The sequence below is a fragment of the Podarcis bocagei genome (genome assembly GCF_964188305.1).
Source record: "Podarcis bocagei genome assembly, chromosome: 14".
Taxonomy (NCBI): Eukaryota; Metazoa; Chordata; class Lepidosauria; order Squamata; family Lacertidae; genus Podarcis; species Podarcis bocagei.
This window is the reverse complement of record NC_138139.1, coordinates 47,164,974-47,192,158: the sequence shown is the minus strand read 5'-3', so window position 1 is coordinate 47,192,158 and position 27,185 is coordinate 47,164,974. Positions and strand designations below refer to the sequence as shown.

The following is a 27,185-nucleotide window of genomic DNA, read 5'->3' as shown; positions in this document are numbered from 1 at the left end:
ATGGACAAAGATACAAACAGATAGAAGGAGCACCTATGGGATCACCCCTCTCACCGGTCATCGCAAATCTGTACATGGAACACTTTGAAACCAATGCTTTAGACAAGTCAGAACACAAACCCAAACTTTGGCTCAGATATGTTGACGACACCTTTGTAATTTGGCCACACGGGAAGGAAAAACTAGATAGCTTCCTCACACATCTCAACAGCCTACACCCCAAAATACAATTCACTATGGAAATAGAAGCCAACAACCAACTTCCCTTCCTTGACGTCCTAATCTACAAAAAACCTGATGGCTCCCTAGGACACACTATCTACCGGAAAAAAACACACACCAACCGCTACTTACATGCACAATCACACCACCACCCTGCACAAATAAACTCCGTAGCCAAGACTCTCATCTCCAGAACCAAACGCCTGGCTGACAAAGACCACTTGACAACTGAGTTACAGAATCTCTCAAATGTGTTAATCGCCAACGGATACCAGCAAAACAGGGTTACGAAGCTAATCCAAAAAGAAACACCCCCCAAAAACCAAGACACAGAAGAAAACAATGGCATGGCCCTCCTTCCTTATATCAAGGGCACTACAGATAAAATTAACAAAATCCTCCATAAACACAATATCAAAACAGCCTTTTGCACCAACCAAAAAATAGCCAATATCCTCAGAAACCCAAAAGATAAAATCCAGTTAGAAAACCAAGGGGTCTATGAAATACCCTGCAAAGTCTGCCCAGCCACGTACATTGGACAAACAAACAGACGAATAAATGCACGTATCGCAGAACACAAGAATGCCGTCAAAAAAGAAGAAAAAACTTCCTCTCTTTACCAACACATGAAAGAAACAGGACACGAAATTAATTTTGCAGATTCCAAATTGCTCTTTAACATGGAACATCACCACAAGAGAATAATCATGGAAGCCATCGAGATAGAGAAACACCCTCACAACATGAACAAGCGTGACGACACGTCCCGCCTGCCAGACATCTGGAAATTAGCCCTCCCCACAAAAACCGACACCAGAACCAGAGGCACACAGAACGCCATCTCCAATCAACCACACCAGACCCAAACCCAGACCCTCTCCACAGATAAATTACAGACACCATCCAGTAGCCAAACCATAGTGGCACCTCCGGATGCTGCACCCCCCTGCAATCCCTACACAGATCTGGCTGGCACAGGGCACAAAACCACAGCTCGCCCCTATACACGAAGCCAAGCCAGAGCACAACTAAGTGCAGTACAGCCATCTTCTCAGAAAAACTCTTCACAAGCTCAAGAGGTCAAGACACGAAAGCTTTAGCAACTAATCCACACCTAATGACCCTCCTAAGTGGTACTCAGAATATCACTCAAGTAATCACTCAAGATATCCCTCAAGTAATTAATGAACCAAAGAAGAAAAGGCACATTAACCTAGGAACTTCCTATCTGCCCAGAACGTTGGAGGCTATACACCACACCCCCTCAACAGTATTTATAGGAACTCAAACACTGAGATCCTGCTCTGTTCTAGTAACAAGAAGCCGAAAGCACCAGCCTGAAGATGACGAGTGAGACCTCGTCGAAACGTCGCCTAGACACCCCAACTCTTACACGGGAAGACACCCGAAGACACCAAAACCTACATTCCTGTACCCGTGGAAATCTACGAAAGCATATATATATATGGGTTTCCCCAGCCACTCTGGGCGGCTTCCAACAGAATATTAAAATACAATAATCTATTAAACATTAAAAGCTACCCTAAAAAGGGCCGCCTTCAGGTGTCTTCTAAAAGTCTGGTACAGTGGTACCTCGGGTTAAGTACTTAATTTGTTCCAGAGGTCCGTTCTTAACCTGAAACTGTTCTTAACCTGAAGCACCACTTTAGCTAATGGGGCCTCCAGCTGCCGTCATGCCGCCGGAGCACAATTTCTGTTCTCATCCTGAAGTAAAGTTCTTAACCCAAGGTACTATTTCTACAGCGGAGTCTGTAACCTGAAGCGTCTGTAACCTGCGGTACCACTGTAATTGTTTTCCTCTTTGACATCTGGTGGGAGGGTGTTCCACAGGGCAGGTGCCACCACCGAGAAGGCCCTCTGCCTGGCCCTCTTTAGTCTTTAGGTCCCTTCCATCCTGTATCTGTGAGGGTGGAATGTTTAGGAGGGAGCCTGAGGAACCAGTCAAGCTAGTTCCTTTGTTAAGATAATGGTTTTGGCTGGCTAGTTAAGTGCCCTGATTTAACATATCCAAAGGAGCTGCTCTGTTGCCGTGGAGACAAATGGGAGGACCTTTCCTCACCTCACCTGGCACCCTAGGGTGCAGAACGAAAGGCCAAGGGATAGCTGGGTTCGGGAGAGTTGTGTGTGTGAGTTGGGCTGAAGCTGGAAGCTTGAGAGACAGAGACTGACGGCTGCCCCGCCAACTTGTAACTAGATGTACCTGAAAAATAACCTCCCCTTTATTCCTACTTGCCTTTTCTCTGAACCGAAGTTCCAAATGCTGCAAACTTTCCCAGAGTTCCTCTGTCCCTGCCTTCAGCAAGCAACCCATTTCTCTGAGACTCCTTCCCGTTTATTTATAAGTGATTGGTTCACTGCGTTGTTGCAATAGCCGGCTAAAGTACGTGAAGTTCTCTACTGGCAAAAGGTTATATTCCCCTTCCCTGCTTTTGCTCAGGAATCTGTTCACAAAAGCAACTGAATACAGTTGAAATGCGAGCATTGCCCCTATTATTTTAACAATTCTGAAGTGCCGTGTAAGTGCTAAATGGTGGAATCTACAAACATATAAGAAACACTGTGAAAATGCTTTTTTAAAAAACGTTTTGAAAAATAAAGTGAATTTTGCATAGCTCACTGTCGCCATCTTGTGTCACATTTGCATATTGCACTTCGCAACACATTTGGGACGTTTTATCTGCAGCTGTCCAGTGTTTTTGCTGTGGCTTCTGTGAGTTCGTTGCTGTGCTGGTCCCGGGGAGAAGGTTACCGTTGGCGTGGTCAAAGTCCGGTCCTGGGTCACAAGTCTGGAAACAGTTCACAAAGAGTGAGGCGGGGTCCGAAGCAGGAAGCTGGGTGGGGACGGGAACTCTGGAAGGACAGATCTGGGTCTGGGCAGAAGCAGGTATTCAATGACGCTACTCCCGCAACCTGGGACTTGGCTGACTGGCCTTTATCTTCTCTGAGGCCAGGGGCGGTCCCGGCCCCCAGGTGATCCGCCTCTTCTGGCCTTAAGATGAGCACTCCTCCTGAGAGAACCCAGTTCCCTCCGCCTCTCTGCCCTGAGCCTCTGCAGCTCAGGAGAGGCTGGAGGGTTACTGGACCCAGGGAGAGAGGTTGTGTGTGGCTCACCTTCCCCTGACAGGGCTGGGAGAGGCGCACCTGTAGGCACTGTGTCCTCAATCACCTCCGGAGCCAGAGTGGAATCACCTGGTGCCTGCTCCTAAGGATCCGGCACAGGTGCAGGCGCTTCAGAATCAAGGCCCTGCCCCAGCTCAGCCGGCCCTGGAGGCGGGGACTCCTGTGCAGGCTGGGGTTCCTCCGGTTCAGCCTCTGAATCGGATTCCCAGGCCATCACAGTTGCTGTTTTTAAGTGCATTTATTCTGATTTGTTTTTACATTGTACACCACCCAGAGAGCCCCATTATAGAAGAGTGGCTTACAAATCTGCTCAATAAATAAACAGGAAAGAGCAGGTAATGGTGTCCAAAACCTTTCATTCACAAAGAAGTGTGCAAATGAAAATCAGTTAGAACATCTGTGGTTTCTACTGCTGCAAATGTTTCTGTAGCTTCAGGCTGGAAGAGAAGCATATGGGATTTGTCTGTCATGATTTATTTACTAAATATATATTGAAATTATTTTTATCCCACTCTTCAGCCAAAACAGTATCCGAGGACAGATTACAAATCATTACAGGCAAGCAGGGTGGATAAACATCAATTTTTTTAATTTATTTAAATCAGATTTTTAAAATTATTTAAACTGGACTTTTAAAAAATAAAATGCTTTTGGAGGAAAAAAATCTTTCTAAAGATAGTTTTCTATTTAAGTTACATTATAGTCCAAATGCTATTCATCTGGAAATAAGGGTTTGTGGGGCCAGCACAGTCTTTAGCATATGCTAAAGATCTGCCCAGTGCCCCCAAATTTAGTTTCTTTGTTGTTGTTTAGTCGTGTCCGATTCTTCGTGACCCTGTGGACCAGAGCATGCCAGACACTTCTGTCTTCCACTGCCTCCCGCAGTTTGGTCAGACTCATGTTTGTAGCTTCGGAGACACTATCCAACCATCTCGTCCTCTGTCCTCCCCTTCTCCTTGTGCCCTCCATCTTTCCCAACATCAGGGTCTTTTCCAGGAAGTCTTCTCTTCTCATGAGGTGGCCAAAGTATTGGAGCCTCAACTTCAGGATCTGTCCTTCCAGTGAGCACTCAGGGCTGATTTCCTTCAGAATGGAGAGGTCTGATTTTCTTGCAGTCCATGGGACTCTCAAGAGTGGCTGCTGTCACCATCTGCAGTGATCATGGAGCCCAAGAAAGTAAAATCTCTCACTGCCTCCATTTCTTCTCCTTCTATTTGCCAGGAGGTGATGGGACCAGTGGCCATGATCTTCGTTTTTTTGATGTTGAGCTTCAGACCATATTTTGCGCTCTCCTCTTTCACCCTCAATAAAAGGTTCTTTAATTCCTCCTCACTTTCTGCCATCAAGGAATTTAGTTTCTAGCTTGATCAAAATTATTTGCATTTCATAACAGGTAGATAGCTAAGAGCTTAGGCGGCTTCAGCAGTGGGTGCCGGGCGCCCCCCAGAATTCGGCGCTCGGTGCCCCGCACCCCTTGCGCCCCCGGGGAAAGACGGCCCTGGATACGGCACAGTGAAACGAAAACACTTGTGGAGGGTGAAGGCAAAACTGGTAAGGGGTGTGGCCTGAGAAAAGGTTGTGTGTGGCTGGGGAGGTTCGCAAGGACTGGAGAATAGAGGCTTGGCTCCTGCGTCCGAGGTTCCCCACCCTGGAATAAATGATGCCACACTCCCTTATTATTTAACAACTAGCCAGAGGCTCTTAGGCCTTAGGCGGTGCACAAACCATACATTAAAGTGCATGACTTTTCCCCAAATAATCCTGGGGACTGTAGTTTAAGGGTGCTGGGAACTGTAGTTCTTTGTGGGGCAAGCTACAGTTCCCAGGATTCTCTGGGGGAAAGTCAACTGCTTTAAGGAAGATTTAAATATGTGTGTGCAGCCTTATATATAAGAGCAATTGGGGTTATCATTTGGGATAGAAGAGCTAGCATTATAATCAGGAAATCCCATGCAGTAATCCCCACATCTGAATGCACCGCTAAAGTCAGCCCCTTCTCTCCTTGCAATGTGGCTTCTAGCCATGATGGCTATGGTCTGACCTGATGATCAGAGCCAGTGTGGTGTAGTGGTTAAGAGCGGTGGACTCATAATCTGGTGAACCGGGTTCGATTCCCCGCTCCTCCACATGCAGCTGCTGGGTGACCTTGGGCCAGTCACACTTCTCTGAAGTCTCTCAGCCCCACTCACCTCACAGAGTGTTTGTTGTGGGGGAGGAAGGGAAAAGGAGATTGCTAGCCGCTTTGAGACTCCTTAGGGTAGTGATAAAGCGGGATATCAGATCCAAACTCTTCTTCACCCTAGACTGATCAAATTACTTATTTTACCAGAGGCAGAAATTCCCATATGTGGCCTCCCTGGCAGTAAAAATGCTGTGGTAATAAACTGAATGACTAACAATTTGCTTTTATTTTGTGACACCTAAAAGCAGCTGCCTGAGTAAGCCCATCTGCCTAATGACAGGGCAGACCCTGAATAGAGGCCTACCCTGCACGGTTGTTGTAAGGTTTCTTGAATCCATGTGGAGTTTTTCTTTTTATGTAAAATACCGTTGTGAGTTGTGGGGTGTGTGTGTGTATGTGTGTGTAGCCTACATGATGCCCGAGTCTCTTCCAATTCCTGCGGCCCTCAATCCAACAAGGCTTAAAATCAACGCTGGAGAGGTCCTGCACACGTTTACTCAGAATTAAGGCCTGCAATGTTCAATGAGGCTTGTTGTTGTTGTTTAGTCGTGTCCGACTCTTCGTGACCCTCAAGAGTCTCCTCCAGCACCAGAATTCAAAAGCATCAATTCTTCGGCGACAAGCCTTCTTTATGGCCAATGAGGCTTACTCCCGTGTAACTGTGTTGAAGTGTGTGCAGCCAAGCTGGGCTGGAAGTCATTCGCGTCCTGTCGGGTACACGACGCTTTAGAACCGCTCAACTAACGTCAGCAGTTTTGATCGAGAAAAGTAAAGGCGGGAGAAGGACAGAATTCGGATTATACTGCCCCGATTCCTCCTGCTCTTTTCTTCAATGATCTGGGCCGTTTCCCAAGTCCCGCCCCCCACACACACGTCATTCAAAACATTCCATTGAGAGGGAGGGAAGGAGGGAGGAATCAAAAGGGAAGAGAAGAGACACAAAACTTTCAACGTTCCAAGAGCCGCGTTCCACCGGCGCTGATTGGAGGAGCCCGGCGGAGCCGCGTGACCCGGCAGCCAATGGGAGTCCGCGCAGAGCCTGGTTGTAATGTTTCGGATCGGGCAAACGGGGCGAGCCGGTGCGAGGACTTTGCAGCCTGTTTTTTTGTTTTGTTTTTTGATCCGGAGCGGAACCGGAGCAGGAAGGCGGGCGGAGGCTGTTGCTGCCGGCGCGACTCTGCTTAAGTGGGGGAAAAAAGAAAATACAAGGTGAGCCAAGGGCTGGCTGGAGCTTTTGCCCGCAATCGCTTGGACCTCCCCCCCGAAAGAGCAGGCGAAAAGGGAAGTTGAGAGGGGAACAGAAACCTCGCGGGGGGGGGGGTCCCTTAAAGACCGAGAGGAAGCCAGCAAAGCTCTCCCCCCCCCCGCTGCCGCCTTTCACTATGGATCCACTTTCTGAGCCACTCTTGTAACCTCTGAGAGCTCCCAGTTGTTGGGGTTTTTTTTTGGGGGGGGGACCTTTAAAGATAAAAGAAAGAAGCCTCGCTTTCACCTCTGCCCCCGCCCTCGGGGGGGGGGTCTTTCCCCACTGCCATTTGTACGCCCCGCTGGAATGAATTCTTAATTGTTTTGCATTTATTTCTCACCATTTCCCCGCTTCCAAGAAGCCCAAGGGTGGCGTACGTGACCCCCCCCCCCAATATCTGTTCCCCACAACAGCCCTGCGAGGTAGGTGAGGCTGAGAGGCAGGTGCTGCCCCCCCCCCCCAAGGTCACAACTCACTGGGAGAGCTTCATGGCCCAGAAAGGTCCGGACCCTGAGGAGTCCCATTCTCTAACCCAGCCTTTCTCAACCTTGAATTCCCAGATGGGTTTTTGGGACTACAGTTTCCATCATGACCTAGTGAGAGGAGCCAGCAGTCAGGGATGATGGGAGTTGTAGTCTCAACAATATCTGGGGACTCCGGGTGGAGAAAGACTGCTCTAACCACTACACCATACTGCTGTAGAGCAGCTTTCTCTGTGGTCATTTGCACTTGGAGAGGATCGGCGCACTGCCTCTCCCCATAAGTGTGTAGTTTTGCTTGTGAACATAGTTTGGATGCAATTGACCTGCTGTATGTGAGATGAAAATTTTCACTTTGAATGATTTCCTTTACTCTTCTCCTCCTGCATCTCATAATAATAATAATAATAATACTTTATCACTATCCCAGAAATAGCTTTGATCGCTGCATAAATTAAAATAGGGGCTCTTCCCTCCCACCAAAAAAAAATAACCCTCCCCAGTTATGTCTAGCAAAAAGTTCTGTATAACTGGGGAGTCTTTACATCGAAGGCATCCATCCACAGATGTCAACAATATCCTCCCCAGAGCATCTTTTAATATTGCATGCTGGGCGACCTCTGATGAAATGCAGAGTAGATTTTTGGCCTTGTCTGCCCTGTATGTTTAAAGCAGTATCATGCCATTTTAAGCAGCCCCCAAAGGATTCTGGGAGCTGTAGTTGTTATGGGTGCTGGAAGTTGAGAGACCCTTGTTCCCCTCCAAGAGTTTCCTAGGAAGAGGAATGGACTGGGAGTTGTAGTTTTGGGAAGGGAACAGGGGTCTCCTAACAACCCTTGGCATCCATACCAAACTGCAGCTGCCAAGATTATTATTTGGGGGGAGGTACAGCCATGAGTGTTTTAAGTGGTATGATACCATTTTGCATATATGGAGGCATTGAAGTAAAAGTGGGCCACATTTTGGGGGATGACAACAAGGGACCCTATAACCTGTTGGTGGGCTTCTGAACGGAAATTATTATAGACTACCCTTTTAAGCACCTCACAGGGATTGAAGCTGGCAGATTTACAAGAAAAAGCAAACCCCCTCACAGTGCAAAACTACCCCCACACTGCTGGAGGCCTCTAAATATCACTTTGGGGGATAGCAGGTGAGATAGATTCTGCGCTCTGTTTGCAGGCTTCCACTGGGAGAACAGAATGCTTGGCTTGATGGGCCACTGGTCTGATCCAGAATTCAGTCTCTTCTTATGTTCTTAACGCCATTGTAAAATTGCAAATTGGTTTCATAGAACTGTAGATGCGCTCTACGTGGGGCTACCTTTGAAGGTGACTCGGAAACTGCAATTAATCCAGAATGCGGTAGCTAGACTGGGAGTGGCCACCGAGACCACATAACACCGGTCCTGAAAGACCTTCATTGGCTCCCAGGACGTTTCCGAGCACAATTCAAAGTGTTGGTGCTGACCTTGAAAGCTCTAAGCGGCCTCGGTCCTGTATACCTGAAGGAGCGTCTCCACCTCCATCGTTCTACCCGGACACTGAGGTCCAGCGCTGAGGGCCTTCTGGCGGTTCCCTCACGGCGAGAAGCCAAGTTACAGGGAACCAGGCAGAGGGCCTTCTCGGTGGTGGCACCCGTCCTGTGGAACACCCTCCCACCAGATGTCAAGGAAATAACCAACTACAGTGGTACCTCGGGTTAATAACTTAATTCGTTCTGGAGGTCCATTCTTAACCTGAAACTGTTCTTAACCTGAGGTACCACTTTAGCTAATGGGGCCTCCTGCTGCCGCCGTTCAATTTCTGTTCTCATCCTGAAGCAAAGTTCTTAACCCAAGGTACTGTTTCTGGGTTAGCAGAGTCTGTAACCTGAAGCGTCTGTAACCCGAGGTACCACTGTATTTTACTTTTAAAAGACAGTTGAAGGTGGCCCTGTTTAGGGAAGTTTTTTAATGTCTGATGCTGTATTGTTTTTAATATTTGGTTGGAAGCCGCCCAGAGTGCCTGGGGAAACCCAGCCAGATGGGCGGGGTATAAATAAATTATTATTATTATTATTATTATTATTATTATTATTATTATTATTATTATTTGGAGGGGACTCATGGGGTCCTCCAGTCCAACCCCCTGCAATACAGGAATCTCCATTAAAGCATCCATGGCAGACAGCCATCCAGCCTCTGCTTAAAAACCTCCAAGAAAGGAGAGTTCGCAACCTCCCGGGGGAGGCCGTTCCACTGTCGAACAGCTCTTGCTGCCAGAAAGTCCTTCCTGATGTTTAGTCAGAATCTTCTTTCTTGTAACTTGAAACTATTGGCTTGGGAAATATACTAGGAATATACAGGTAGAAACAAATAACGGACTTTTAAAAATGTTGGGGTGGGATTTGCTGTTCCGATGATGTCTGTCGCCAAACATTTTCCCCAAACTACGACTCGTACCGGACCCATGGAATTTAATGAGCCTAAGTTGATTATGTTCATTAGCTGCAATGGGTCTACAGCGAGTAGGGCTAGCATTGGCTCCAATCCTAAACGTCCCTGTTGTGTAGGGCGCTTTTGAAAAGCGCTCAGCAAATATTTAAAAAGTAATTGTTTGGGAGAGGAAGTTGGTTTGGAGAAGTCCAGAGTTGCTTAGTGGGATGTAGAAAGCAAGCTGACGTTTTTTCTCTCCCTGCACCTACTGACTTGCGGTCTCCACCCACCAAAACTTCCAGTTCCTCTGTGACTCAGGCTTTGTTTTGTAATGTTTATGACCAGCTGTTCTACTTAAAGGAAGGAAGGTCCTCCTGGCCGTCTGCCTCCTGGATCCGTCTGCGTCTGAGTCTTTTTACGTTGGTGCCAATAGCAGAAGTTACTTGGTGTTTGTTGTGGGTCGATTGCCATTTTTGTTTGGAACATTTTGTCACATTCGTACCATACAGAGGTAGCTTGGTTCTCAAACGCCTTGGTAGTCAAACAACTTGGAACCCAAACACTGCAAACCCAGAAGTAAGTGTTCCAGTTTGTGAACTATTTTCGGAAGCCAAACATTCTCTATTTCGAGTGTTACGCTTCCAATTTGAGTGCCACACTTCCGCTTGTTTTGAAAAGTCTGGAACGGATTAACCCAGTTTGCATTACTTTCTATGGGAAAGTGTGCCTTGGTTTTGGAACAGACTTCCGGAACGGATTAAGTTTGAGAACCAAGGTACCACTGTACACTTAAAGCAGGTGGAGTATAAATTTACAAAATAAATGCATTTGTAAAGAATTGTCCTGTTCCCACCAGGGGTTTTCGCCACTGCTGTGCCCCATTACCTTTGCAACAACCCTGCGAGGTGGTCCAGGCTGAGTGGGGATTTGCAGCAGGGCCTTAATGTGCAGACTGTAAGCTGCTGCTGCCGCCTGGATTAGCACAGTTGGAGAGAGCCAAGCCTCTGTCAACTAAATTGCAAAGGGAACTCGTAATTGGATTTGGGAGAATCCATGGGTCTCCTTTGGAAGATTCTTGCCAGCACTGCTGGGTTGGCGTTGGTTGAGTTGGGCCCTTCGCACGCTCTCCGTGGTCCTTCTGCGTGTCTGTGGCAGCCACATGTTCTTGCTTTCTATTTTTAACCTATGGTGTTTATTTTAAGTGTTGTTGGGGGGGGGAGTTTTATTTTTAGAAATATCCAAGACGTCCTTTAATCTTGCAAGGCAGCGACTTTGGGCGGGGGGGGGGCATATTGTTACTCTCTTTGTTATTGTGGTATGTGTTCTGCTTTTTTATGCTGCGATCCTCAGGATATAAATTTAATAAATAAAATGACTATATACATAAGGTTAAATGGCCAAAAGTGAATGAGAGAGAGAGAGAGAGAGAGAGAGTGTGTGCGTGTGCTTTTTATTAGTTTTCTTACTTAAGAAACACACACAATGAATTAACAAAAATAACAAAATATTAACAACAGAAAAAACATACATGCATCCATAAATCCCTTCAGCCTTTCTCAACCTGTGGGTCCCCAGATGTTGTTGAACTACAACTCCCATCACCCCTAGCTAGCAAGGCCAGAGCTCAGGGATGATGGGAGTTGTAGTCCAACAACATCTGGGGACCCACAGGTTGAGAACCATGGCAAGTTAAATGGCCAAAAATGAATTTAGTTTAGTGGCTTTTTTTCTCCACTCTGAAGTTTATTCGGAAATAACATAGCTATACAGGGGTAGCTCAGTCGGTAGAGCATGTGACTCTTAATCTCAGGGTCGTGGGTTCAAGCCCCAAGTTGGGCAAAAGATTCCTGCCTTGCAGGGGTTGGACTGGATGACCCTCAGAGGTCCCTTCCAGTGCTACTCTTCTGTGATTTTATAGCAACAGAGGAAGCTGCTTTATATAGAGGCAGATCATTGGTCCATCAGATTGGTGTCAGACCGAAGTCTCTCCCAGCCCAACTTTGAGATGTCGGGGATTTGAACCTGGGGGCTTTGGCGTGCAAGGCAGATTCTTTGCCCCTGAGCTACGGCTCTCCCCCAAGAAGTCTCATTCAGTTCTGTAGGTCTTGCTCCTTTTGGGATTGCTGCGTAAAGCTCTGCAATGATTATCTACATGCATAAATAAATAAATAAAATAATAATAATAATAATACTACAGTAGTGCCTCGGATTACAAACGCTTCAGGTTACATACCCTTCAGGTTACAGACTCCGCTAACCCAGAAATATTACCTCGGGTAAAGAACTTTGCTTCAGGATGAGAAGAGAAATCGTGCTCCAGCGGCGTGGCGGCAGCGGGAGGCCCCATTAGCTAAAGTGGTGCTTCAGGTTAAGAACAGTTTCTGGTTAAGAACGGATCTCCGGAACGAATTAAGTACGTAACCAGAGGTACCACTGTAATAATAATAATTATTATTATTATAACTTTTTATTTATACCCCGCCCTTCCCGGTTCAAAAACTGGGCTCAGCAAATTTAACAACAAATTTAAAACATTTAATTGTAAAAGCAGCATAAAATACATTATAAAAACATGAATAAGAATAAAATTCAAAATTCAGAAATCAATTTAGGGGAAATAAGCATTAGATAATCCCCAGGCCCAGTATCTTTCGTTTATGCCGGCAACTGGGCATTGCATGAAGATTCGGTCAGCTATAGAAAAGTCTTTGGGCAGGGGCAAAAATTCTCATTCCTGTCTTCTACCCCTGCACCCCCCCCCCTTTGTAGGAAACGATGCTTGAGAGCCTCTACGATGAACGACGCTGAAAGGAAACAGTTTGGCTCAGTGGAAGAAGAAAGGAACCACTGGAAGGAGCTGGCTGCGAAATACAAGCAGTGGTAAAGCATTTAGATGTCCTTCTAAAGGGCAAGGTGGGGGGCTTTGCAGCCCCAAAATGCTCACTTCTGTGCCATTGCTGAAATTGTAAGCCCCTCAGGGCAGGGACCAGTTTCCTGATTATCACCTGATTCCCTGACCGCAGCAGCTTAGGCCCCAACTGCATTATACATTTACAAGACGCAAGACGAAAAGAATCCGTTCCGCGAGTCTCTTCGTCTAGTGGTTTTTTCGTCTTGCGAAGCAACCCGATTAGCGGTTTAGCGGCTATTAAAGGCTTAGCGGCTAAAGGGCTATTAGCGGCTTAGAAATGGGGGGGAGCGAAAAAAATCGCAAGGCGTTTTCGTCTTGCGAAGCAAGCCCACAGGGAAATTCGTCTTGCGAAGCGCATCGAAAATCGGAAAACCCTTTCGTCTAGCGGGTTTTTCGTCTTGCGAGGCATTCGTCTTGCGGGGCACCACTGTATTATGCCGCTTTAAGCAGTCATGGCTTCCCGTGTAGAATTTTGGGAACTGTAGTTTGCTTGAGGGTGCAAAGAGTTGTTAGGAGAAACCCTCTTTCTCCTCATAGTGCTACAGTTCCTGGAATGGTTAGCGATCAATCCCTCTTTTCCAGGCCAGTGGCTGGAACCAAACTGAACTTGGCTTGCCTGTATGTCAGGAACCCAGAGGGGAAGTGAACCCTTTAAATTTGAAATTAGCAAGTTCTTGCGCCCCCCCCCCCCCGTGGAAATAAAGACACATGACACAATTAAGGTTAATGGGCTAAAACAGGCCACAACATTATTGGTTACCGGTGATGAGCGGTATTGGCTTAGGCACTGGTCCTAACCAACTACCGTATTTTTTGCACCATAACACTCACTTTTTTCCTCCTAAAAAGTAAGGGGAAATGTCTGTGCGTGTTATGGAGGGAATGCCTACGGGTGGCATGCCTACGGATTTTCCTCCTCTAAAAACTACGTGTGTGTTATGGTCGGGTGCGTGTTATAGAGCGAAAAATACGGTATATCCGGCTTCAGCCCGTCTGCTGGAAGTCCAGGAAGGGTTAACCACCAGTAGGGGGAGTCCTGCTGATGCACATCAACTAGGAACTCTCCCGGGATCACTGATAGGGGGCTTGCCTTAGGCCCTCACCTCCCTAGGCTTCAGACAGGGCCACGCCCCCCCCAAATCCTTTATCGGACTACCCTTCAATATGTGGGGCAGGTGATGGTGCTTCCTCCTCTCTTCCATCTACAAAACAATACCAATACCTAATACCCAGAAATGCCAATACCCAGAAAGTTGTGACGATTTGCTACGAGGTAGGCGAAAACCAAGTGGCTGGTGCCAATTTGCCAAGTGGGAAAATTCCTACCAGGCCCCTCAATGGCAACCAGCCAAGGTCCATAGCAAGGTCAAGGAATGAAAACCTTATAGGGCGGGAGGGTGGGAAAAGCAGGAACAGATGGCAGGTGGGAAAGAGGGAAATCCCTGGCCATGTCCTGGTTTAAATAGGGCAGGCCACACCCCCAGAGCCAGCCGATTGGCTGGCCAGGAGGTGACGCGACCGGGAATCCCCCCAATCGCGTGTTGGCTGGGTTCCAGCCGTCGCGCGCGTGGCGGGGCCGTGAAGCCCGCAATCCCACCTCCTCTGCAGGGCGGAAGTGGCTTTGCGGGATTTGTAGCGGCGAGGAGGGTGCTGACTCTGAGCCTGGCTTTGTCGCCCCCTCCAGCGCAGAGAACGCCCAGGAGGAGCTTCGCGAGTTTCAGGAAGGGAGCCGCGAGTATGAGGCCGAACTTGAGGCGCAGCTGCAGCAGGTGGAGTCGCGGAACAAAGACCTCCTCTCGGAAAACAGCAGGCTGAGGATGGAGATCGAGTTGGTCAAGGTGAGCCTCCGGGCTTAGCAGCAGTTATACCACTGCGTACCGGTTTTCGGGGGGCCAGAAACAACGAGGGTGTGTGTGTGTGTATGGATTCCTGCCTTCCTACGGACGTCCGTGTGGCGTCAGATTTCGTTCTCTAGTGGGGAGCATGATGCTGATTTAGCCAGACCTTCAGTCTTGAGTTATGTTAGCTCAGTTGGTTAGAGCATGATGCTGATAGTGCCAAGGTTGCAGGTTCGACCCTTCCTTGGATCAAATCTACGCTTCCAGGTGCCATAAGAAAGCTGCAGAGATAGCGCAGGATAGTGCGCACCCCGGAAATGATCTCTTTCAGCTTCTGCCTTCTGGAAGAAAGTACAGGGTTATAAAGACTAGGACTAGCCGCCTGAGAAACAGTTTCTATCCAAATGCGATTTTGGTTTTAAACGCAGTGTAAGGTAGTCTCTATGGGAGTATATTGTATTTAATTATGGGGTATCAGAGTTTCTAGGGGGTTAACCAGGCTGGGATAGCTGGGATAGCAGGCTTGTTGGTTTTTGAATGTCTGATGTAGATTTTTCCAATTTCGTTGTTCTGTATGGGACAATGACAATAAAGATGATCGTATCGTATTGATCCCTACACGGGGCAGCTGCATATTCCTGCATTGCAGGAAGTGATAGTCCTCAGGGTCCCTTTCAACTCTAGATTTCCATGAGTCTATGAACCTGCAAAGGGACGCGGGTGGCGCTGTGGGTTAAACCACAGAGCCTAGGACTTGCCGATCAGAAGGTCGGTGGTTCGAATCCCCGCCACGGAGTGAGCTCCCATTGCTCAGCCCCTGCTCCTGCCAACCTAGCAGTTCGAAAGCACGTTAATGTGCAAGTAGATAAATAGGTACCACTCCAGCGGGAAGGTAAAAGGCGTTTCCGTGCGCTGCTCTGGTTTGCCAGAAGTGGCTTAGTCATGCTGGCCACATGACCTGGAAGCTGTACGCTGGCTCCCTCGGCCTATAGAGAGAGATGAGCGTTGCAACCCCAGAGTCGGCCACGACTGGACCTAATGGTCAGGGGTCCCTTTACCTTTAGTGAATGCAGATATTTTTTAGGGGGGCTGAGCTCTGTGTGGGGTTCGGAGTGTGAGTTTGGTCCTGCCAGGTCCCTGACCCTCCTGCTTTGGGGCCGACCTGCTATAATAAGAGACAGACATTACAGCGTAGGGGTTAGAGTGTTGGACTAGGACCCAGGAGAGACCAGGGTTCAAATTTTCTCTTAGCCTCAGGCCAGTTGCTGCCTCTCAGCCTGACATACCGCACAGGGTTGCTCTTTGGGTAAATCCTGCACATCTCCTTGAACTCCTCAGAGAAAAACAGTGGGTCAGGAATGCAATAAATAGACGAAAGCCCAGGGTGGGGTGGGGCTGAATGGATGTGGTTTATCCCCGCCTTGCCCCAAGGCCTTTTGGCAGAAATGCTTTTCCGCAGGAGGCAAAACACTGCTGACAATTGGCTCATTCATCCATCTGAGCCAAAGAACAGCATCATCGCCCAGGAAGGGAAAGGACAGAGGGGCTATTGACGTTCCAACCAGCTGGTGGCCGGTTCCAGCTGGGTGGTGGCAGAGCAGGCCAGGTGCCGGGTGCGAATCCCATGTTCAAGGGTCGGCCTTCTCCAGCAACGGGCTCTGAGGACGCCAGCCAGAATCTGCGTAGCCACCCGAGAGCTTGCCAGGCCACCCAAGTGTGTGCGTTTCTCAGGACTGACCGCAGAGTTTGCAGCAAGAGGAGTATGGGGCAAAGGAGCAATTTTCCTGCAGAAATCCCCATGTCATCACGTAGGGACTCGCTGTTGGGCAGGGCCGAGCCAGCCCTCCATAAACTGCATCAGTCGGGCTCAAAACAGAGAGCCTTCCCCACTTTGTTGTTTTCTGTGTTTATGTGAGGCTGAGGGTTTTGGGGTTTTTGACTTGGAAGAAACTGTAAATTCCTTTTTGGCGATAAAATTAATTTGCCTGTTGCTCATTACCTTCCATTTCCTACAGGTATTGCAAAAGGTGTTGCATTTGGCTCAATCTAAAAAGCACAATGGGTTGAAAATGTTGTCAACATTAAGATAACTTAAATAGTGTAAATAAGTTTTGGTGGATGTAATAATGGAACACCAAATGGTTCAGTTTTGTAAAATACAGTGGTACCTCGGTTTATGAACTTAATCCGCTCCGGAAGTCCGTTCTTAAACCGGAACCGTTCTTAAAGCAAGGCGCGCTTTCCCTAATGAGGCCTCCCGCCACCGGTGCCCTTCCCCCGTTCGGATTCCGTTTTTAGACCGAGGTAAAGTACGCAAACAAAGACACTACATCAGGTTTTGCAGAGTTCGTAAACCGAATCGTTCGTAAACAGGACTGTTCTTAAACCGAGGGGAAAGGGTATGCAGGGATTTATGAAATGCAAAATAAGAAGGGAAGTCATTGATGTATAAAGGAGTACAGTGGTACCTCTGGTTGCGAACGGGATCCATTCCGGAGGCCTGTTTGCAACATGAAAAGGCCACAACCTGAAGCGCCGTATCTGCGCAGGTGCGCGGCGTGATTTGGCGTTTGTGCGAGTGGCAAAACCCAGAATTAACCCTTTCTGGTACTTCCGGGTTGCCGCGGGACTCAACCTGAAAAAACGTTACATGAAGCAAACGTAACATGAGGTATGACTGTACTTTCAATTGTAAAACAGAAAATACAATAAAAAACTATCTGTCCGTCTATCTGTCTATGAAATTCCCTCTGCATTTTCTTGCAGAGGACTTTCTGGGAGCTAGCAAGGGCCGCGCTGGAGCCCAGGTTCCCGCAGTGCTCTTACATTTGCTAAAGCTAAGCAGGATCTGGCGTGGTTTCAGATTGGAAGGGGGACCCAGGCGTTGAGATTCCTGCATCGAAAGGGGGTTGGGCTAGATGACCCTCGGACCCCTCCCAACTGTGCCAACTCTGTGATTCTGCAATTAGGAGAAGATCACGACCCAGCACTCCCAGGGCTACCAGCAGATCTCCACCCTGGAAGAAGAGCTCGCCCAGACCAGGGCTGTCAAAGACCACCTGCAGAAATACATCCGGGAGCTGGAGCAAGCCAACGATGACCTGGAAAGAGCAAAGAGGTACTGACCCAAAGGGGGTTGTTCCCTTGTGGTGGAGGGCAAAGCCCAGCCCCCCCCCAGGGTTTGGACAGGACCTTTCTTAGCCCGGGGGCCGCATTCCCTTGTCGGGGACTTTCTGGGGGCCGGGTGCGAGGTGATTCAAAGCAAAAGCTGGCAGCTTGCCGGATTGGAATTTGAGCCCAAGTCTACTCAGCCCTGACCTCGGTTCCTTTATTAGATTGCTGAGTTTGCCCGTTCTAGCACCGTATTTCTCCTTTTCTGCAGAGCCACAATAATGTCTCTGGAAGACTTTGAGCAGCGCATGAACCAGGCCATTGAACGCAACGCCTTCCTGGAGAGCGAGCTGGACGAGAAGGAAAATCTCTTGGAATCGGTGCAGCGGCTAAAAGATGAAGCCAGAGGTTAGGAAAGGGCTGGGTGGTCGTTCGCCTCCTCTTTTTTTCCTTTTCTTTTTAAATGAAATTTATTTGGTTTTTCAGATTGAAGTTTTGCAATCACATATCCAACATACAACATAAAAACTAGATTCCAAGGAATCTCCTGATGTTCCCTCCTCTGCTTTGTGGGTCCTAACTGTTAATCATTTCCTCCTGCATCTTTTATAATACAGTGGTACCTCAGGTTACAGATGCTTCAGGTCACAGACTCCACTAACCCAGAAATAGTACCTGGGGTTAAGAACTTTGCTTCAGGATGAGAACAGAAATCGTGCTCTGGCAGCGCGGCAGCAACAGGAGGCCCCATTAGCTAAAGTGGTGCTTCAGGTTAAGAATAGTTTCAGGTTAAGAACAGACCTCCGGAACGAATTAAGTACTTAACCCGAGGTACCACTGTAATATTCACCCTTAAGCTACAAGTGATATTCCAACCCTACTAACAATTTTAACTGTTTACAATGGTCCTTAGGATAAGTTTCCCCCAACCCTCTCCTTGGCTTAAGGCAAAAAAAATTCATCGCAAACCGCTTTCTCCCGAGTCGCACCATTGGTCTGTCCAGCTCAGGGTTGCCTGCACTGACTCGCAACCCTCTCTCCCGGGTTCCAGGCAGAGAGTCTCTTCCCAGCCCTGCTGGGAGTTGAACCTGCTGCCTGCAAAGCAGACTCTCTGCCTGCACTTCCATTTTTATCCCACCTTTTCGTGCTGCCTAGTAGCACAAGGGGGCGGCCGTGGGTCTCCCCTACCCCCCCCAATCCCTGTTTCATCATCGCAACAACCCTGTGAGGCAGGTTAGGCTGAGAGACACTGGCGGCCCAAGGCCACACGGCGACCTGCGCAGCTGAGCGGGGATTCGAACCCAGGTCCTAGTCCGACACTCGAACCCTTTGCTTGCTCTCCTTTGCGCTTGGGAGTGAAGAGGCTCCTAGGGGACCCCTTTCCACCCTAAAGGGATGGATCCTTCAAAAAGAACTGCCGTTGCTGTTCATTTCCCCCCTTACAACGCAGCAGCTAAAAAAGCCAATGCAATTCTAGGCTGCATCAATAGGAGTATAGCATCTAGATCAAGGGAAGTAATAGTGCCACTGTATTCTGCTCTGGTCAGACCTCACCTGGAGTACTGTGTCCAGTTCTGGGCACCACAATTCAAGAAGGACACTGACAAACTGGAACGTGTCCAGAGGAGGGCAACCAAAATGGTCAAAGGCCTGGAAACGATGCCTTATGAGGAACGGCTAAGGGAGCTGGGCATGTTTAGCCTGGAGAAGAGGAGGTTAAGGGGTGATATGATAGCCATGTTCAAATATATAAAAGGATGTCACATAGAGGAGGGAGAAAGGTTGTTTTCTGCTGCTCCAGAGAAGCGGATACGGAGCAATGGATCCAAACTACAAGAAAGAAGATTCCACCTAAAGATTAGGAAGAACTTCCTGACAGTAAGAGCTGTTCGACAGTGGAATTTGCTGCCAAGGAGTGTGGTGGAGTCTCCTACTTTGGAGGTCTTTAAGCAGAGGCTTGACAACCATATGTCAGGAGTGCTCTGATGGTGTTTCCTGCTTGGCAGGGGGTTGGACTCGATGGCCCTTGTGGTCTCTTCCAACTCTATGATTCTATGATTCTACAAGAGAGGAAAGCCTTCAGGTGCAACCATCAGATTTGTGAGTTAGGGGTGTCCCCCTTTTTTAACCTAACTGTGCCAAACGAATGGGAAGAGAACAGCGGCTATCGCTGTCCATCATGCCCCTCTCCTCTTCCCTTCCAGACTTACGCCAAGAGCTGGCTGTGCAGCAGAAGGAGAAACCACGGGCCTCTGTAGAAGATTCTGTGGAAGTAGATCGGATGGACACAGCCGTCCAGGCCACGTCCTCTGTGCCTTCCACCCCTGTAGGCCATCGGGGGCTTAGCACTGGAATGAGCACCCCAGGAACACCCAGAAGAGGTATGTTTTGTTATCATTATTTAATTTATATACCCAGTTTTAAGACAAAACTCCCTTTTTAGCCATCTAATATGAGGGCCAAGTTGTGCAACAGCTCCCCCTTGTGGGCACTTGAAGCAGCAGCTGCACAGTACGTTTCAGTATACTTTAATGTGGCCCAATTAACTCTACAGTCGTACCTTGGAAGTCGAACGGAATCCATTCTGGAAGTCCGTTCGACTTCCAAAACGTTCGGAAACCAAAGCTCGGCTTCCGATTGGCTGCAGGAGCCAACCTGAAGCCGAGCAGGACATTCAGCTTCCGATTTTTTTGGGAGCCCAAGGAGTTTGAGATTCAAGGTGCAACTGTAATAAGGCTGGGAATTAGGCCAGGGTGTGTAAACGGTTGCTGAAGAAACAATGCAGATTGGGGAGTGGAAAGGAAGTAAGATTTCACCTGGATCCGTTCCTTCAACTCCTTCTAAGTCGGGGATAAGGATGTTGTGGCCCTCCAGATTCTGTTGGGGGTCCAATGGTGCTTTCACGTCTTCTGAAAAGAGGATTCTTGGTGTGTTAGCTGTCAGCAAGAGGAGAATGGCTTCTGAGCCTTCTTACACTTGAAAACCTATACCTGCACACCCTTGTGCAAATTAATTGAAACAAACAATGTATTTTATTGTACAAAACTCACATATACACATACAAAACTCATGTATACATATATTAGTAACGGATATGACCTCCGCTGTTTTTAAGCAGCATTTGAACACAGTTTGGCATCAAGTCTACTAGTTTCGAACAGTCACTGTTGATTTTCAGATCCCTGTACAGTGGTACCTCGGATTACATACGCTTCAGGTTACAGACTCTGCTAACCCAGAAATAGTGCTTCAGGTTAAGAACTTTGCTTCAGGATGAGAACAGAAATCTTGCTGCGGCAGCAGGAGGCCCCCATTAGCTAAAGTGGTGCTTCAGGTTAAGAACAGTTTCAGGTTCAGACCTCCGAAATGAATTAAGTACTTAACCCGAGGTACCACTGTACCACACTTGAATCAGCGCCTGAATGAGCTTCTCCATAGTCGTACAGTCTAGAGCACAGAGGCGACTTTTGCATATAGCCCACAAATTCTCAACGGGATTTACGTCCGGGGGAATCCCTAGCCAATCAAGTACCTGTATTTGCTGCTCTGTCACGAATTTCTTCACCACTTTCGATGTGTGACAGGGGGCTAGGTCCTGCTGCAATATCTCAGTACCATCAGGATACCTCTTTTCCAGCTCTGGAATAACTCTCTTTCGTAGAACCTCAATATATTGTGGCGAGCGCATCATTCCTTCTGTTGGCTGCAGGCTTCCAACACAATAATGATCAACTGACTTTCCATGTTTGTTTTGAGTGCAGGATTGCTATGTTTCAATTAATTTGCACAAGGGTGTAACGTTGAGGGCTTGTCACTTGCTGAGTCAGCTTACGTTCCAAGGGTGTGGAATTTCTGCCTGGCGCTACTTGTACTATTTGTGTAAATGAAGATCTCCTTTCCTAAAGGTCTTGAGGACAGCTACAGCGCAACTCCGCTTACACCAGCTGCCCGAATATCCGTGCTAAACATTGTGGGAGATCTCCTCCGGAAAGTTGGGGTGAGTACTTGGGGCCCGTTTGCCCTGGCCCCGTTTGGAATACAGGGCCTAGTGAAAGTTGTAGGATGAAGGACATTTTAAGAAATCAACCCGGCCCTTCCAAGATCACTGTGTAATTATTTTTTGGAATTATACCCCACCTTTTATCCCCTCCAGGGAGATCAAGGTAGCACACTTCTTTTTCTTCCTTGCCCTCTATAAGCCCTGGTCAGCAACTAGATTTGAATCAACAGCTCTTTTTTTCCCCTTTTTAATAATAATAATAATTTATTTATACCCCGCCCATCTGGCTGGGTTTCCCCAGCCACTCTGGGCAGCTCCCAACAGAATATTAAAATAACCTAAACATTAAAAGCTTCCCTGAACAGGGCTGCCTTCAGATGTCTTCTAAAAGTCTGGTAGTTGTTCTTCTCTTTGACATCTGGTAGGAGGGCATTCCACAGGGCAGGTGCCACTACCAAGAAGGCCCTCTGCCTGGTTCCCTGTAACCTCACTTCTCGCAATGAGGGAACCACCAGAAGGCCCTCGGCGCTGGATCTCAGTGTCCGGGCTGAACGATGGGGGTGGAGACGCTCCTTCAGGTATACTGGGCCGAGGCTGTTTAGGGCTTTAAAGGTCAGCACCAACACTTTGAATGGTGCTTGGAAACGTACTGGGAGCCAGTGTAGGTCTTTCAAGACCGGTGTTATATGGTCTTGGCGGCCGCCCAAAGTCACCAGTCTAGCTGCCGCATTCTGGATTAGTTGTAGTTTCTTGGTCACCTTAAAAAATGAGAATGTTGCTGGGACCGCCACGGGTCTGTTTTGTGGGGCGAAAGCTGGCAGATCCCTTCCCCCGGTATGAGATTCCAATGTACTCACCTTCCATGTCCCCCCCCCCAAAAAAAACCTCCAGTGTTCTCGGATAGCTCAGTCAAGGGTCGAGGGTTTGAGCCCCACATTGGGCAAAAGACATTGTCAGGGTTTGGAGTCGATGATGCTTAGAGTCCCTTCCAAGTCTGCAGTTCTGTGAAAACGGATTTGCTTGTGAGCCATTCAGACCTGTTTCCCTACCTGACCTGGTCCATGCCAGATAACGGATATGCTCTCTGCCTCCCCCTCTCTCTTTCCTTGGGCTTCCAAACTGAAACCAACTTTGCCTTTTCTTCTAGGCTCTGGAATCCAAGCTGGCTTCATGTCAGAACTTGGTGTACGACCGGGCTCCGTACCGAAGCCCCGCGCCCCCCCAGGTCCACATGGTACATGATAGGCGGCTGAGTGGCCCCTACGGACCCCCGGGGTGAGTGTTTGCTTTCACGTCTTTGGAGAGTCTTAAGCCAGGGCTTGACAGGGGGTGGCGGGTTCGAGAGAGATGGTCAACGTGATTTGTCCGGTTGTGGGGTCGAGGTTGCAGGGAAACGGCTGAGAGCTCGATAAGCTGGGAGGGGAAGACCGTGGGAGGTTCAAGACAGGCAGAAGGAAGTCCTCTGTGCAGCGTGGAGTTTAGCTGTGGAACTCCCTGCCACAGGAGGCCACAAGGGCCGTCAACCTAAATGGCTTGAAAAGAGGATTAGGCAGATTAGCGGTGGGAAGGCTGTCAGTTACTACTGGGCACAGAGACTATAGTGTACCTCTGTTGCTGGAGGCAGAAGTGCTCCTGAATATCAGTCGCTAGAAGCCACAGGAACAGGAGAGAGCTCCTGCGTTCAAATCCTGCTTGCCTAGGCTGGATGGGTGGGATCCAACAGGCTCTTTTTAAGTTCCTAGGGTTTAGCAGAGCATCTATTGTGTTCACGAGTGGAGGCTGGCACCCATTAGGGACTAGTCAGGTTGCAGGCAGGGACGCCCTGGTCTCCCAGTTCTCCCAGTACATGGCAACCACACTGGTGCTCACGCAGGGGAAAGAGAAAAGGGAAGGCTGTGTTTTCAGCCAGTCTGCACATAGGCTATCGAAAGCCCTTTTAAATGTGTTGTGGAACTGGGAATTAATTCTATCTTTTATTCTATATTTTGTCTTTTGTATATTGTCGTTTTATGTTGTGAACTGCCCTGAGATTTACGGGTATGGGGTACAGAATACAGAATTTAATAATAATAATAATAATAAGAAGAAGAAGAAGAAGAAGAAGAAGAAGCAGCTGTGGAAGTGCCGTGGTAGCTGCTGAGATAAATTTGCACCTTGGAGGTGTGTTTGCCGTGGCAGCTTATTCCTGGAATTACCTCTACAGAGGGGTGTGGGTTATCTGGTATTTTGAGCTTTAGCCAGCAATAGTTTAGTATTTTAACTTGCTTTTGGATGAGCTGCGGTTTATAGCTGTGGCCCCCTCGGCTCAGGTGGGGAGGGGAATATACCATGCGGAGGATTCTGGGACAGGTTGACTCTCCTTATCTGCAGCTGGAATTTGGAAGTGGTAAACCAAAAAGCTTTAAACTTGCTTGCTTGCCTTTGCATAATTTTCACTCTTCCCGGTGCAAGCCTTGGGCCTGGATCTGTCCAGCAAAGGGTGTCCATCCAGGTGATACAGGCCGAGAGTTGCTTGTTTTGCTCACTTGCTCATGTCAGCAGAAGAGAAGGCAGTGTTATGTAACTGGGCTGGGCCCGTTTTTAAATGTTTTGGCGCATTACCTAACCTAAATTGCCCAAGCTTCCTCTCCAGTTTGGCTGAAATCTCCAACACATCTACTTGCCTGAATACTTGGTGGCGCTGTGGGTTAAACCACAGAGCCTAGGACTTGCCAATCAGAAGGTCAGCGGTTCGAATCCCCGCAACGGGGTGAGCTCCCGTTGCTCGGTCCCTGCTCCTGCCAACCTAGCAGTTTGAAAGCAGGCCAGTGCAAGTAGATAAGTAGGTACCGCTCCGGCGGGAAGGTAAATGGCGTTTCCGTGCGCTGCTCTGGTTCGCCAGAAGCGGCTGAGTCATGCTGGCCACATGACCCGGAAGCTGTACACCGGCTCCCTCGGCTAATAAAGCGAGATGAGCGCCGCAACCCCAGAGTCGGCCATGACTGGACCTAATGGTCAGGGGTCCCTTTACCTTTACCTAGGCAAGGGGGTCGGATGGCACCTGTGGGTGCAACGACGCCTTTGAGGTCTTCTCCTGGTACCCCTAACACATTTGGGGCCCCTTTGGCCATGGGGTGGCAAGCTTGTGAGGACCCCTTTTCTGCCTTGGAAAGGACATAGAGCCGAAGGAGGGAGATCGAAGAAGGACGCTCTTTCCCACTTCCTTTTTCAGCTCTATATCCTTGTCAAGGTTCAGCTTGCTTCTCCCAGATTCAACTTTTCCCCAGATTCCTTGGGGAAGCCGAGTTTGTGTGCATATTTTTCTCTCTTTCTGATTCTTGGGGAAAGGAGAGAGGAAAGTGATCCGAGACAGCCCACAGCACTCGCCCAAAAATCCAAATGTGCCCATAGACCTAAAAGGGTTGGTGGGGACCCCTGACCTGGCCAATTCCAACATTTAATATTGGACATTTAATATTAGCTAATTAGAGCCTCCATGTTGGGGTACAGTCTATCTGCAAAAGAGCAAACCTGTTGGCACACACAGCAGAGGTGGGGGGTCTTTCCTTCAGGTTCTGCCTGGTGGCGGTTGGAAATGGGGTGCTAGATTAGATGGGACCTCCGATGAAGCTGAGCCTTTCCCAGGCTCTGTCCCCCTCCAGATATTTGGTGGACGACACTTCCCATCATCGCTGACCACTGACCACGCGGGCTGCCGTTTCTGGGAGTTGGAAGTCCACAATATCTGGAGGTCCACAGGCTGGGAAGGGTTGCTGGGCTGCTTTAGTATTGTGTGTGTTTGTGAAGCAAGGCTAAAACTCATTCCTGCTTGATCAGTTGCTATTGCCATCAAAACAATGAGGACTACCAGCTTGGCTGTTGGAACCTAATATTTCCTCCTACCCTTCACAAATTCTGGTGCTTCCTTTCTGTGTTTTTCCCGGCTGCCATAAGTCATAACCCCTCTTGCATTTGTATGCTTCATGCCTTTCCCTTCCCTCCACCCCACCCCTGTTTCAACAGGATGGTTAAGAGGCTGGATTTAGGGACATGGCCATCAAATCTTGCAAGGCCAATGGGCCTTCCTCCGCAAGGAGTAGTTCAGGTGCTTCTCTGAGGAACCGCCAGCCCAGAGTGCCGCCCTCCTGTGTGGTGGAAACTTTGGTTTCTTTTCCTGTGTTTAATGGGAATACTAACAATCGCTTTTGGCCACTCACTTGAGATAGGAGACTTGTAGAAATGCAGTTGTACCCAGAGACCATTAACTGCATCTTGTTCCACCAGACTGGGGCTCGTCCCCACCCCACAAGCCTGGCGGTTTCTGTGATGCAGGAGATCCACACACAGAAGACTTGCTTGGAAGATCCATCACAAAGACCTGCGTTGAGGCGCTGGCTGGGATGAATGACACCAGGAACTGTAAGGCCCAGAACGTTGGATGGAGCCACGTCCCATTGCACCGATGGAAAGATGAACTGAACTCCTTCAAGCTAGCACATAAAGCTGTGTCTTCTGCTAGATGATGGATGGTATCTGTGTTGCATCAGAGCCAATCTTCCAGCGGAACGCAGCGTTGCTGGGCCATAAATCTTAATAACAAATCCAGCTGGTGAAGGAAAACGGCTGCTTAGGAGAAGATTTCTGAAGGGGGCAAGATGTTTCCATTCTTTTTTGTCTGCCCATACTTGGTCCTGAAGTAATGTGAGGCTGTGCTTAGCTGGGAGAACCCCACCAGGAACCATTTTCCTTGACTAGAGGATTTTAAGCTTGGTTTGACAGCCGAGCCATCTCAGCTCGTCAAACGCCTTTTGTTAAGTGCTTCCTGCAATTGGAGCAAAGTCACACCACCTCTTACTTTGCCAGCGGTGGTTGGGGACGGTGGTATTTTTTAAAAAAACACCCGCACACAGCCCTTAAAGCCAGCTGCACATTTGGAAGAGGAAATAAGAGGTCCTGCATTTTTAGGGGGGAAACGTGCTTAAGAATTTGAAATCTCATCCATTGATGTTGCATCGTTGTTTATAAAGTTTTGGAATTCAAGGTCTCGGTTGTGTTTGTAAAGAAGCATTGCATGGAATCTGGGGGGGGGGGGACCGACATGGTTGGGTTAAAATTTCCCATTAGTCTTTGGTCCACTAACTGAACTCATTGACAGATGTGCAACCCACATCTTTTCGGGAGCCTTGGGTTTTGGGGCTGTGGAGAGAAATCTCAGATTCTACCCTTGAAATATGCAATATTGTTGACTGCAGAATTTAAAACATGTCGGAAAGTCCTTTGGGTGATGGGGACTGGCTGGTGTTTTATGCCATTGGAGGGGTAAAAATTTAACAACTTATTGTTCCTTTTCATTTTGCCCCCTGTGTGTTCCCAGCCCTCCCCTGCTATGGCATTCCACCACCAGTTAGAGCCTCTTAAATCTTCCGGAAACTTAATTTGGGAAACAGTTATTTTTGTTCTTTTGAAGGAGGTGGAGTACACATTTTACAGTTTAGTGTTCAGTTGGCAACACTGCGCTGTCAGAAGCTCACCCGAGAAACACCAGTCAGAATTGGGATCCATACTGGGAGCACGCTTGCCCCATGAGGTTTCCTGTGGCTGTTTTAAAACAGAGCAATTCTCTCGTCCTCTTTGCAGACAGCATAAAAGTTTCCTGC

The 27,185-nt window shown here is 48.4% G+C and overlaps 1 protein-coding gene across 3 annotated transcripts; it reads left to right on the top strand.

Moving 5' to 3' along the window:
- The first annotated feature begins 6,580 nt into the window (after positions 1-6,580).
- On the top strand, positions 6,581-26,568 carry NDE1 (nudE neurodevelopment protein 1). 3 transcript variants are annotated; one of them, XM_081169667.1, is made up of 9 exons: positions 6,581-6,757; positions 12,459-12,569; positions 14,285-14,438; positions 17,408-17,556; positions 17,821-17,957; positions 19,754-19,930; positions 21,455-21,546; positions 22,697-22,824; positions 25,552-25,806. In XM_081169667.1, exons 1-9 carry the CDS (start codon positions 6,597-6,599, stop codon positions 25,643-25,645), a joined length of 1,203 nt encoding a protein of 400 aa, XP_081025793.1. In that variant the 5' UTR covers positions 6,581-6,596; the 3' UTR covers positions 25,646-25,806. The 3 variants fall into 3 exon arrangements, with proteins under 3 accessions (XP_081025793.1, XP_081025791.1, XP_081025792.1); XM_081169665.1 differs by lacking the exon at positions 25,552-25,806 and adding an exon at positions 25,813-26,568 and having other exon boundaries at positions 6,582-6,757; XM_081169666.1 differs by lacking the exons at positions 6,581-6,757; positions 25,552-25,806 and adding exons at positions 10,063-10,265; positions 25,813-26,568.
- The last annotated feature ends 617 nt before the right edge of the window (positions 26,569-27,185 follow it).

Bases quoted from the DNA above. Each gene is read 5' to 3' on its own strand.
- NDE1 (XM_081169667.1), top strand. From the start codon at position 6,597: ATGTTTCGGATCGGGCAAACGGGGCGAGCCGGTGCGAGGACTTTGCAG. The intron at 6,758-12,458 runs GTGAGCCAAGGG...CCCCCTTTGTAG, and splicing joins GGGAAAAAAGAAAATACAAG to GAAACGATGCTTGAGAGCCT. The intron at 17,958-19,753 runs GTTAGGAAAGGG...CTTCCCTTCCAG, and splicing joins GCTAAAAGATGAAGCCAGAG to ACTTACGCCAAGAGCTGGCT.